This window comes from Cherax quadricarinatus, chromosome 7 (genome assembly GCF_038502225.1).
Source record: "Cherax quadricarinatus isolate ZL_2023a chromosome 7, ASM3850222v1, whole genome shotgun sequence".
Classification (NCBI taxonomy): domain Eukaryota; kingdom Metazoa; phylum Arthropoda; class Malacostraca; order Decapoda; family Parastacidae; genus Cherax; species Cherax quadricarinatus.
This window is the reverse complement of record NC_091298.1, coordinates 51,561,953-51,575,680: the sequence shown is the minus strand read 5'-3', so window position 1 is coordinate 51,575,680 and position 13,728 is coordinate 51,561,953. Positions and strand designations below refer to the sequence as shown.

At 45.5% G+C, this 13,728-nt stretch overlaps 1 protein-coding gene across 8 annotated transcripts in view; it reads right to left on the bottom strand.

The window, feature by feature from the left end:
* sim (single-minded) overlaps positions 1 to 13,728 on the bottom strand; it is a 649,835-nt gene that overhangs the window by 139,420 nt on the left and 496,687 nt on the right. For 7 of the 8 annotated variants that reach the window (XM_070082428.1, XM_070082426.1, XM_070082431.1 and 4 more), the window contains one exon: positions 337 to 522. The exons of the other annotated variant lie outside the window; for it this stretch is intronic. In XM_070082428.1, coding sequence (XP_069938529.1) covers positions 337 to 511 — 175 coding nt within the window. In that variant the 5' untranslated portion in view covers positions 512 to 522. The remainder of the gene's footprint in view (positions 1 to 336; positions 523 to 13,728) is intronic. 8 annotated transcript variants of the gene reach the window in all.

The window sequence follows — 13,728 nt, the reverse complement described above, 5'->3', positions numbered from 1 at the left end:
GTGATGGAATATGACAGTGAAACACCATCCTATGTGATGGAATATGACAGTGAAACACCATCCTGTGTGATGGAATATGACAGTGAAACACCATCCTGTGTGATGGAATATGACAGTGAAACACCATCCTGTGTGATGGAATATGACAGTGAAACACCATCCTATGTGATGGAATACGACAGTGAAACACCATCCTGTGAAACTATCACATTAAATAGGGTAGCAGCACAGTGCTGATGTATGCAACTATTTAATTAGAAAGCCCAAATCACTCACCAAAGTAATGTGGCTTGGAAGCCAGGCCCAGGGTTTAAAATAACATAGAGGAAGACTCACCGTCAGGAAACACGTGCCTCATCTTGAGGTAGCTGGTTGTGAGCCGGATGATTGAAGCTTTATCAAGTTGTGAGGTGATAGCAGCCGGCAGAGGCAGCAGCTTGGCCAGCTCCAGGAACTCTGCGTTCTCTTTCTCCCGTCTGCTTCTTGCAGCGTTCTTGCTCTTCTCCTTCATCCTCGCCCCTCCTGTGGTCAGCCAGAGAGGAAGGGGTGAGTTAGGTGTAAGAGCCTGACATAACCACTCACACTCGAGATATGGGGACGGAGAGAGAGAAGGGTAATTAGGAAACCTGAGGTTGGCATTAATAGACAATTAAATAGTGTGATACTTAACTACAATAACTCACCTCACAATGTACACTAGACAAAGACACACTAGATTAAAACTGCAACACGCTAGATAAAAACTGCAAAGCACTAGATAAAAAATACAACAAACTAGATAAAAACTGCCATAAACTAAACAAAAATGGCAAAAAATAGATAAAACTACAACACACTAGATAAAAACTAATAAATTAGACAAATATGGCAACAAACTAGATAAAAACTGCAACAAACTTGATAAAAACTGCAACACAGACAAAAACTGCAACTAGACAAAACTGCAACTAGATAAAAACTGCAACACACCAGACAAAAACAGCAACAACTAGACAAAAACTGCAACATTAGACAACTGCAACACTAGATAAAAACTGCAACACACCAAACAAAACCTGCAACAAACTAGACAAAAACTGCAACTACATAAAAAGTGCAACAAACTAGACAAAAAGTGCAACAAACCAGACAAAAAGTGCAACAAACCAGACAAAAACTGCAACCAACTAGACAAAAACTGCAACAAACTAGACAAAAACTGCAACCAACTAGACAAAAACTGCAACACACTAGACAAAAACTGCAACCAACTAGACAAAAACTGCAACCAACTAGACAAAAACTGCAACAAACTAGACAAAAACTGCAACAAACTAGACAAAAACTGCAACAAACTAGACAAAAACTGCAACACACTAGACAAAAACTGCAACCAACTAGACAAAAACTGCAACAAACTAGACAAAAACTGCAACAAACTAGACAAAAACTGCAACACACCAGACAAAAACTGCAACACACTAGACAAAAACTGCAACACACTAGACAAAAACTGCAACACACTAGACAAAAACTGCAACACACTAGACAAAAACTGCAACACACTAGACAAAAACTGCAACAAACTAGACAAAAACTGCAACCAACTAGACAAAAACTGCAACACACTAGACAAAAACTGCAACCAACTAGACAAAAACTGCAACACACTAGACAAAAACTGCAACCAACTAGACAAAAACTGCAACCAACTAGACAAAAACTGCAACAAACTAGACAAAAACTGCAACCAACTAGACAAAAACTGCAACAAACTAGACAAAAACTGCAACACACTAGACAAAAACTGCAACCAACTAGACAAAAACTGCAACAAACTAGACAAAAACTGCAACACACCAGACAAAAACTGCAACACACTAGACAAAAACTGCAACCAACTAGACAAAAACTGCAACACACTAGACAAAAACTGCAACCAACTAGACAAAAACTGCAACCAACTAGACAAAAACTGCAACACACTAGACAAAAACTGCAACAAACTAGACAAAAACTGCAACACACCAGACAAAAACTGCAACACACTAGACAAAAACTGCAACCAACTAGACAAAAACTGCAACACACTAGACAAAAACTGCAACTCACTAGACAAAAACTGCAACACACTAGACAAAAGCTGCAACACACTAGACAAAAACTGCAACACACTAGACAAAAACTGAAAAACACCAGACAAAAATTGCAACAAACCAGATAAAAACTGCAACAAACTAGACAAAAACTGCAACAAACTAGACAAAAATTGCAACGAACTAGACAAAAACTGCAACAAACTAGACAAAAACTGCAACACACCAGACAAAAACTGCAATCAACTAGACAAAAACTGCAACAAACTAGACAAAAGCTGCAACACACCAGACAAAAACTGCAACACACCAAACAAAACCTACAACAAACTAGACAAAAAGTGCAACAAACTAGACAAAAACTGCAACACACCAAACAAAACCTACAACAAACTAGACAAAAACTGCAACAAACTAGACAAAAACTGCAACACACCAAACAAAACCTACAACAAACTAGACAAAAAGTGCAACAAACTAGACAAAAACTGCAACACACCAAACAAAACCTACAACAAACTAGACAAAAAGTGCAACAAACTAGACAAAAACTGCAACACACCAAACAAAACCTACAACAAACTAGACAAAAAGTGCAACAAACTAGACAAAAACTGCAACACACCAGACAAAAACTGCAACACACCAAACAAAACCTACAACAAACTAGACAAAAAGTGCAACAAACTAGACAAAAACTGCAACACACTAGACAAAAACTGCAACACACTAGACAAAAACTGCAACATACCAAACAAAACCTACAACAAACTAGACAAAAAGTGCAACAAACTAGACAAAAACTGCAACACACTAGACAAAAGCTGCAACACACCAGACAGACAAAAACTACAACATACCAGATAAAAACTGCAACACACTAGACAAAAACTATGCATTGTGGTGCAGTAGTCAGTGCAGTATTAACTTACACTGCACAGGTAGCACTGCCACTGAGAAGGTACCCACTACTACCACTACCACTGGGAAGTACACTTTTCCTCCACTGTGTGATCGAAACACAGTGATACACATCCTAGTGGGATATTCACCCCCACCACACACTATACATGTCAGGAGTTAGCGTATGGTTGAGTCAAGATGTACATGATGTCAACAGGTACACAATAGCAGTAGCGCCAAGTGGTCTACCACTTCACACTGACTATCAGTGACAGCCAGGTAAGTTGTGCTCTTAAAAGTGCTCTTACTGATCTACTGCTCCCATCATCAGTTAAGACTCGCATGACGTGTGGATCACTTATGACCCGTGTCACCTGTGTGGATCAGTTATGACCCGTGTCACCTGTGTGGATCACTTATGACCCGTGTCACCTGTGTGGATCAGTTATGACCCGTGTCACCTGTGTGGATCAGTTATGACCCGTGTTACCTGTGGATCACTTATGACCCGTGTCACCTGTGTGGATCAGTTATGACCCGTGTCACCTGTGTGGTTCAGTTATGACCCGTGTCACCTGTGTGGATCAGTTATGACCCGTGTCACCTGTGTGGTTCAGTTATGACCCGTGTTACCTGTGTGGATCAGTTACGACCCGTGTCACCTGTGTGGATCAGTTATGACCCGTGTCACCTGTGTGGATCACTTATGACCCGTGTCACCTGTGTGGATCAGTTATGACCCGTGTCACCTGTGTGGATCACTTATGACCCGTGTCACCTGTGTGGATCAGTTATGACTCGTGTCACCTGTGTGGTTCAGTTATAACCCGTGTTACCTGTGTGGATCACTTATGACCCGTGTCACCTGTGTGGATCACTTATGACCCGTGTCACCTGTGTGGATCAGTTATGACCCGTGCCACATGTGTAGGTCAGTTATGACCCGTGCCACCTGTGTAGGTCAGTTATGACCTGTGTCACCTGTGTGGGTCAGTTATGACCTGTGTCACCTGTGTAGATCAGTTATGACCCGTGTCACCTGTGTGGATCACTTATGACCCGTGTCACCTGTGTAGATCAGTTATGACCCGTGCCACCTGTGTAGGTCAGTTATGACCCGTGTCACCTGTGTGGATCACTTATGACCCGTGTCACCTGTGTAGATCAGTTATGACCCGTGCCACCTGTGTAGGTCAGTTATGACCCGTGTCACCTGTGTGGGTCAGTTATGACCCGTGTCACCTGTGTGGGTCAGTTATGACCCGTGTCACCTGTGTGGTTCAGTTATGACCCGTGTTACCTGTGTGGATCACTTATGACCCGTGTTACCTGTGTGGTTCAGTTATGACCCGTGTTACCTGTGTGGTTCAGTTATGACCCGTGTTACCTGTGTGGTTCAGTTATGACCCGTGTTACCTGTGTGGTTCAGTTATGACCCGTGTTACCTGTGTGGTTCAGTTATGACCCGTGTTACCTGTGTGGTTCAGTTATGACCCGTGTTACCTGTGTGGTTCAGTTATGACCCGTGTTACCTGTGTGGTTCAGTTATGACCCGTGTTACCTGTGTGGATGTTATGATCCGTGTCACCTGTGTGGATCAGTTATGACCCGTGTTACCTGTGTGGATGTTATGACCCGTGTTACCTGTGTGGATCAGTTATGACCCGTGTTACCTGTGTGGATCAGTTATGACCCGTGTTACCTGTGTGGTTCAGTTATGACCCGTGTTACTTGTGTGGATGTTATGACCCGTGTCACCTGTGTGGATCAGTTATGACCCGTGTTACCTGTGTGGATCAGTTATGACCCGTGTTACCTGTGTGGATCACTTATGACCCGTGTCACCTGTGTGGATCAGTTATGACCCGTGTCATCTGTGTGGATCAGTTATGACCCGTGTCACCTGTGTGGATCAGTTATGACCCGTGTTACCTGTGTGGATCAGTTATGACCCGTGTTACCTGTGTGGATCACTTATGACCCGTGTCACCTGTGTGGATCAGTTATGACCCGTGTTACCTGTGTGGATCAGTTATGACCCGTGTCACCTGTGTGGATCAGTTATGACCCGTGTTACCTGTGTGGATGTTATGACCCGTGTTACCTGTGTGGATCAGTTATGACCCGTGTTACCTGTGTGGATCAGTTATGACCCGTGTTACCTGTGTGGTTCAGTTATGACCCGTGTTACCTGTGTGGATGTTATGACCCGTGTCACCTGTGTGGATCAGTTATGACCCGTGTTACCTGTGTGGATCAGTTATGACCCGTGTTACCTGTGTGGATCACTTATGACCCGTGTCACCTGTGTGGATCAGTTATGACCCGTGTCACCTGTGTGGATCAGTTATGACCCGTGTTACCTGTGTGGATCAGTTATGACCCGTGTTACCTGTGTGGATCAGTTATGACCCGTGTTACCTGTGTGGATCACTTATGACCCGTGTCACCTGTGTGGGTCAGTTATGACCCGTGTTACCTGTGTGGATCAGTTATGACCCGTGTTACCTGTGTGGATCACTTATGACCCGTGTCACCTGTGTGGGTCAGTTATGACCCGTGTTACCTGTGTGGATCAGTTATGACCCGTGTTACCTGTGTGGTTCAGTTATGACCCGTGTTACCTGTGTGGTTCAGTTATGACCCGTGTTACCTGTGTGGTTCAGTTATGACCCGTGTTACCTGTGTGGATCAGTTATGACCCGTGTCACCTGTGTGGATCAGTTATGACCCGTGTTACCTGTGTGGATCAGTTATGACCCGTGTTACCTGTGTGGATCACTTATGACCCGTGTCACCTGTGTGGATCAGTTATGACCCGTGTTACCTGTGTGGATCAGTTATGACCCGTGTCACCTGTGTGGATCAGTTATGACCCGTGTTACCTGTGTGGATGTTATGACCCGTGTTACCTGTGTGGATCAGTTATGACCCGTGTTACCTGTGTGGATCAGTTATGACCCGTGTTACCTGTGTGGTTCAGTTATGACCCGTGTTACCTGTGTGGATGTTATGACCCGTGTCACCTGTGTGGATCAGTTATGACCCGTGTTACCTGTGTGGATCAGTTATGACCCGTGTTACCTGTGTGGATCACTTATGACCCGTGTCACCTGTGTGGATCAGTTATGACCCGTGTCACCTGTGTGGATCAGTTATGACCCGTGTTACCTGTGTGGATCAGTTATGACCCGTGTTACCTGTGTGGATCAGTTATGACCCGTGTTACCTGTGTGGATCACTTATGACCCGTGTCACCTGTGTGGGTCAGTTATGACCCGTGTTACCTGTGTGGATCAGTTATGACCCGTGTTACCTGTGTGGATCACTTATGACCCGTGTCACCTGTGTGGGTCAGTTATGACCCGTGTTACCTGTGTGGATCAGTTATGACCCGTGTTACCTGTGTGGTTCAGTTATGACCCGTGTTACCTGTGTGGTTCAGTTATGACCCGTGTTACCTGTGTGGTTCAGTTATGACCCGTGTTACCTGTGTGGATCAGTTATGACCCGTGTTACCTGTGTGGTTCAGTTATGACCCGTGTTACCTGTGTGGTTCAGTTATGACCCGTGTTACCTGTGTGGCTCAGTTATGACCCGTGTTACCTGTGTGGTTCAGTTATGACCCGTGTTACCTGTGTGGTTCAGTTATGACCCGTGTTACCTGTGTGGTTCAGTTATGACCTGTGTCACCTGTGTGGTTCAGTTATGACCCGTGTTACCTGTGTGGTTCAGTTATGACCCGTGTTACCTGTGTGATTCAGTTATGACCTGTGTCACTTGTATGGATCAGTTATGACCCGTGTTACCTGTGTGGATCAGTTATGACCTGTGTCACTTGTATGGATCAGTTATGACCCGTGTTACCTGTGTGGATCAGTTATGACCCGTGTTACCTGTGTGGATGTTATGACCCGTGTTACCTGTGTGGATCAGTTATGACCCGTGTTACCTGTGTGGATCAGTTATGACCCGTGTTACCTGTGTGGTTCAGTTATGACCCGTGTTACTTGTGTGGATGTTATGACCCGTGTCACCTGTGTGGATCAGTTATGACCCGTGTTACCTGTGTGGATCAGTTATGACCCGTGTTACCTGTGTGGATCACTTATGACCCGTGTCACCTGTGTGGATCAGTTATGACCCGTGTCATCTGTGTGGATCAGTTATGACCCGTGTCACCTGTGTGGATCAGTTATGACCCGTGTTACCTGTGTGGATCAGTTATGACCCGTGTTACCTGTGTGGATCACTTATGACCCGTGTCACCTGTGTGGATCAGTTATGACCCGTGTTACCTGTGTGGATCAGTTATGACCCGTGTCACCTGTGTGGATCAGTTATGACCCGTGTTACCTGTGTGGATGTTATGACCCGTGTTACCTGTGTGGATCAGTTATGACCCGTGTTACCTGTGTGGATCAGTTATGACCCGTGTTACCTGTGTGGTTCAGTTATGACCCGTGTTACCTGTGTGGATGTTATGACCCGTGTCACCTGTGTGGATCAGTTATGACCCGTGTTACCTGTGTGGATCAGTTATGACCCGTGTTACCTGTGTGGATCACTTATGACCCGTGTCACCTGTGTGGATCAGTTATGACCCGTGTCACCTGTGTGGATCAGTTATGACCCGTGTTACCTGTGTGGATCAGTTATGACCCGTGTTACCTGTGTGGATCAGTTATGACCCGTGTTACCTGTGTGGATCACTTATGACCCGTGTCACCTGTGTGGGTCAGTTATGACCCGTGTTACCTGTGTGGATCAGTTATGACCCGTGTTACCTGTGTGGATCACTTATGACCCGTGTCACCTGTGTGGGTCAGTTATGACCCGTGTTACCTGTGTGGATCAGTTATGACCCGTGTTACCTGTGTGGTTCAGTTATGACCCGTGTTACCTGTGTGGTTCAGTTATGACCCGTGTTACCTGTGTGGTTCAGTTATGACCCGTGTTACCTGTGTGGATCAGTTATGACCCGTGTCACCTGTGTGGATCAGTTATGACCCGTGTTACCTGTGTGGATCAGTTATGACCCGTGTTACCTGTGTGGATCACTTATGACCCGTGTCACCTGTGTGGATCACTTATGACCCGTGTTACCTGTGTGGATCAGTTATGACCCGTGTCACCTGTGTGGATCAGTTATGACCCGTGTTACCTGTGTGGATGTTATGACCCGTGTTACCTGTGTGGATCAGTTATGACCCGTGTTACCTGTGTGGATCAGTTATGACCCGTGTTACCTGTGTGGTTCAGTTATGACCCGTGTTACCTGTGTGGATGTTATGACCCGTGTCACCTGTGTGGATCAGTTATGACCCGTGTTACCTGTGTGGATCAGTTATGACCCGTGTTACCTGTGTGGATCACTTATGACCCGTGTCACCTGTGTGGATCAGTTATGACCCGTGTCACCTGTGTGGATCAGTTATGACCCGTGTTACCTGTGTGGATCAGTTATGACCCGTGTTACCTGTGTGGATCAGTTATGACCCGTGTTACCTGTGTGGATCACTTATGACCCGTGTCACCTGTGTGGGTCAGTTATGACCCGTGTTACCTGTGTGGATCAGTTATGACCCGTGTTACCTGTGTGGATCACTTATGACCCGTGTCACCTGTGTGGGTCAGTTATGACCCGTGTTACCTGTGTGGATCAGTTATGACCCGTGTTACCTGTGTGGTTCAGTTATGACCCGTGTTACCTGTGTGGTTCAGTTATGACCCGTGTTACCTGTGTGGTTCAGTTATGACCCGTGTTACCTGTGTGGATCAGTTATGACCCGTGTTACCTGTGTGGTTCAGTTATGACCCGTGTTACCTGTGTGGTTCAGTTATGACCCGTGTTACCTGTGTGGCTCAGTTATGACCCGTGTTACCTGTGTGGTTCAGTTATGACCCGTGTTACCTGTGTGGTTCAGTTATGACCCGTGTTACCTGTGTGGTTCAGTTATGACCTGTGTCACCTGTGTGGTTCAGTTATGACCCGTGTTACCTGTGTGGTTCAGTTATGACCCGTGTTACCTGTGTGGTTCAGTTATGACCTGTGTCACTTGTATGGATCAGTTATGACCCGTGTTACCTGTGTGGATCAGTTATGACCTGTGTCACTTGTATGGATCAGTTATGACCCGAGTTACCTGTGTGGGTCAGTTATGACCCGTGTCACCTGTGTGGGTCAGTTGTGACCCGTGTCACTTGTATGGATCATTTAACACATGTCCTAAAATTCTGCGGTAAGTAGGCTTCTGGAAAGTGTCCCACAGCTCGGTTGGTAGCGCACTCACTTCACACACTGAGGCCCATGGTTCGATCCCCAGTATCGGTGAAAACACCGGGGGTGTATTTCGTTAAAACACCTGCTGTCCCTGGTCACCTAGTAGTAAATAGGTACCTGGGTGTTAACCAGCTGGTGTGGGTCGCATCCTGGGGACAAAATTTAATTTGCTAGAAATGATCTACATAACCAGGAGCTTTCTATATAGTACATCAATGATGTTAGTTATGGTCTGTATAAGTTACATCATATTATAGGTAAATGTCAGCTGTCTTGTGGTTAAACAGACCTGAACCTTTGATATTATTATTATTATTATTATTATTATTATTATTATTATTATTAATGCTTCTCTCTATCTTCCTTCCCCTGTCCTATTTACAACCCCTCACTCCTCGCCCTCTCCTCTACCCTCGTTCCTTGCCCCAGGGCGGAAAGGGAAAGTGAGGGGAAAATTGTGATAACAAGCGTCAAACGAGGATGAAGTGTGAGGGGAATAATTGTTTCCTGAACCCCTCTACCTCCCCTATTTATTGATACGGTGAGAGGGGGAAGAGGAAGATGAGATAGGAAGGTAGATAGGTATGGAGGGATGGGGAGAGAGAGAGAGAGAGAGAGAGAGAGAGAGAGAGAGAGAGAGAGAGAGAGAGAGAATTACAGCTTACAGCTTGTGTCCCCAACATTTCTTAAGACAACATTGTCCATAAAAAATACAGTTCCGAACGACAACGTCGATTTCTTGCATACATTTTTCTTAAAATTCATATAATTTAAGTTAGGCTAGGTCATGTTAGGTCAGGTCACATCGTGTTATGTCAGGTCACGTCATGTCAGGTCACGTCATGTTATGTCAGGTCATGTTATGTCAGGTAAAACTGTGATCACCAAATTCAACCAAGTTTACATATATTTAAAGCAGTACAATCATAAACAGCAGAGTTCACACTTGAGAGGTGTGAGATGACTTGATCAATGTTCTGGTAACACTAACATGTGCGAAAACACATTTAACACTTCTGGATATTTATTAAATATCCACAACAGCACATAAGTGTGTTTGTCCACATGAGATCAGATGTACCAGGACAGCAAGACGGGCACGACAGTAGAAATAAAACATTTTGTTGGGATTTTTAACCCTGGAGGGTTAGCCACTCAGGATAACCCAAGAGAGTGAGTGCGTCATCCAGGACTCTCTTATTCCCACTGTGGGTCTTCAGTCTTGTCCCCCAGGATGCCACCCACACCAGTTGACTAACACCCAGGTACCTACTTGCTAGGTAAACAGGGACGGCCTGACGCTTTACCTACCTGGAGGTCCTTCCGAGGTTCAACGCCCCGCGGCTCAGTCCTTAAAACCAGGCCACGTGGTGGATTAGACTGTTGCTGCTGGTGACACGTAATCCAACATAAGAATCACAGCCCAGCTGAACGGGAACCGACTTTAAGTAAGGTAAGAGACGGAAGGTAAGGTAAGGTAAGGTAAGAAACGGACAGTAAGGTAGAGTAAGGTAAGAGACGGAAGGTAAGGTAAGGTAAGGCAAGAAACGGACAGTGAGGTAGAGTAAGGTAAGAGACGGACAGTAAGGTAGAGTAAGGTAAGAGACGAACAGTAAGGTAGAGTAAGGTAAGAGACGGAAGGTAAGGTAAGGTAAGGCAAGAAACGGACAGTGAGGTAGAGTAAGGTAAGAGACGGACAGTAAGGTAGAGTAAGGTAAAAGACGAACAGTAAGGTAGAGTAAGGCAAGAAATGGACAGTAAGGTAGAGTAAGGTAAGAGACGGACAGTAAGGTAGAGTAAGGTAAGAGACGGAAGGTAAGGTAAGGTAAGGCAAGAAACGGACAGTGAGGTAGAGTAAGGTAAGAGACGGACAGTAAGGTAGAGTAAGGTAAAAGACGAACAGTAAGGTAGAGTAAGGCAAGAAATGGACAGTAAGGTAGACTAAGGTAAGAGACGGACAGTAAGGTAGAGTAAGGTAAGAGACGGACAGTAAGGTAGAGTAAGGTAAGAGACGGGCAGTAAGGTAGGGTAAGGTAAGAGACGGACAGTAAGGTAGAGTAAGGTAAGAGGCGGACAGTAAGGTAGAGTAAGGTAAGAGACGGACAGTAAGGTAGAGTAAGGCAAGAAACGGACAGTAAGGTAAGAGACGGACAGTAAGGTAGAGTAAGGTAAGAGACGGACAGTAAGGTAGAGTAAGGTAAGAGACGGACAGTAAGGTAGAGTAAGGTAAGAGACGGACAGTAAGGTAGAGTAAGGTAAGAGGCGGACAGTAAGGTAGAGTAAGGTAAGAGACGGACAGTAAGGTATGGTAAAGCAAGAAACGGACAGTAAGGCAGAGTAAGGTAAGAGACGGACAGTAAGGTAGGGTAAGGTAAGAGACGGACAGTAAGGTAGGTTAAGGTAAGAGACGGACAGTAAGGTAGAGTAAGGTAAGAGACGGACAGTAAGGTAGAGTAAGGTAAGAGACGGACAGTAAGGTAGGGTAAGGTAAGAGACGGACAGTAAGGTAGAGTAAGGTAAGAGACGGACAGTAAGGTAGGGTAAGGTAAGAGACGGACAGTAAGGTAGAGTAAGGTAAGAGACGGACAGTAAGGTAGGGTAAGGTAAGAGACGGACAGTAAGGTAGGGTAAGGTAAGAGACGGACAGTAAGGTAGAGTAAGGTAAGAGACGGACAGTAAGGTAGGGTAAGGTAAGAGACGGACAGTAAGGTAGAGTAAGGTAAGAGACGGACAGTAAGGTAGGGTAAGAGACGGACAGTAAGGTAGAGTAAGGTATGAGACGGACAGTAAGGTAGGGTAAGGTAAGAGACGGACAGCAAGGTAGAGTAAGGTAAGAGACGGACAGTAACGTAGGGTAAGAGACGGACAGTAAGGTAGAGTAAGGTAAGAGACCGACAGTAAGGTAAAGGTAAGAGACGGACAGTAAGGTAGAGTAAGGTAAGAGACGGACAGTAAGGTAGAGTAAGGTAAGAGACGGACAGTAAGGTAGGGTAAGGTAAGAGACGGACAGTAAGGTAGAGTAAGGTAAGAGACGGACAGCAAGGTAAAGAGACGGACAGTAAGGTAGGGTAAGGTAAGAGACGGACAATAAGGTAGAGTAAGGTAAGAGACGGACAGTAAGGTAGGGTAAGGTAAGAGACGGACAGTAAGGTAGAGTAAGGTAAGAGACGGACAGTAAGGTAGGGTAAGGTAAGAGACGGACAGTAAGGTAGAGTAAGGTAAGAGACGGACAGTAAGGTAGGGTAAGGTAAGAGACGGACAGTAAGGTAGAGTAAGGTAAGAGACGGACAGTAAGGTAGGGTAAGAGACGGACAGTAAGGTAGAGTAAGGTATGAGACGGACAGTAAGGTAGGGTAAGGTAAGAGACGGACAGCAAGGTAGAGTAAGGTAAGAGACGGACAGTAACGTAGGGTAAGAGACGGACAGTAAGGTAGAGTAAGGTAAGAGACCGACAGTAAGGTAAAGGTAAGAGACGGACAGTAAGGTAGAGTAAGGTAAGAGACGGACAGTAAGGTAGAGTAAGGTAAGAGACGGACAGTAAGGTAGGGTAAGGTAAGAGACGGACAGTAAGGTAGAGTAAGGTAAGAGACGGACAGCAAGGTAAAGAGACGGACAGTAAGGTAGGGTAAGGTAAGAGACGGACAATAAGGTAGAGTAAGGTAAGAGACGGACAGTAAGGTAGGGTAAGGTAAGAGACGGACAGTAAGGTAGAGTAAGGTAAGAGACGGACAGTAAGGTAGGGTAAGGTAAGAGACGGACAGTAAGGTAGAGTAAGGTAAGAGACGGACAGTAAGGTAGAGTAAGGTAAGAGACGGACAGTAAGGTAGAGTAAGGTAAGAGACGGACAGTAAGGTAGAGTAAGGTAAGAGACGGACAGTAAGGTAGAGTAAGGTAAGAGACGGACAGTAAGGTAGGGTAAGGTAAGAGACGGACAGTAAGGTAGGGTAAGGTAAGAGACGGACAGTAAGGTAGGGTAAGGTAAGAGACGGACAGTAAGGTAGAGTAAGGTAAGAGACGGACAGTAAGGTAGGGTAAGAGACGGACAGTAAGGTAGAGTAAGGTATGAGACGGACAGTAAGGTAGGGTAAGGTAAGAGACGGACAGCAAGGTAGAGTAAGGTAAGAGACGGACAGTAACGTAGGGTAAGAGACGGACAGTAAGGTAGAGTAAGGTAAGAGACCGACAGTAAGGTAAAGGTAAGAGACGGACAGTAAGGTAGAGTAAGGTAAGAGACGGACAGTAAGGTAGAGTAAGGTAAGAGACGGACAGTAAGGTAGGGTAAGGTAAGAGACGGACAGTAAGGTAGAGTAAGGTAAGAGACGGACAGCAAGGTAAAGAGACGGACAGTAAGGTAGGGTAAGGTAAGAGACGGACAATAAGGTAGAGTAAGGTAAGAGACGGACAGTAAGGTAGGGTAAGGTAAGAGACGGACAGTAAGGTAGAGTAAGGTAAGAGACGGACAGTAAG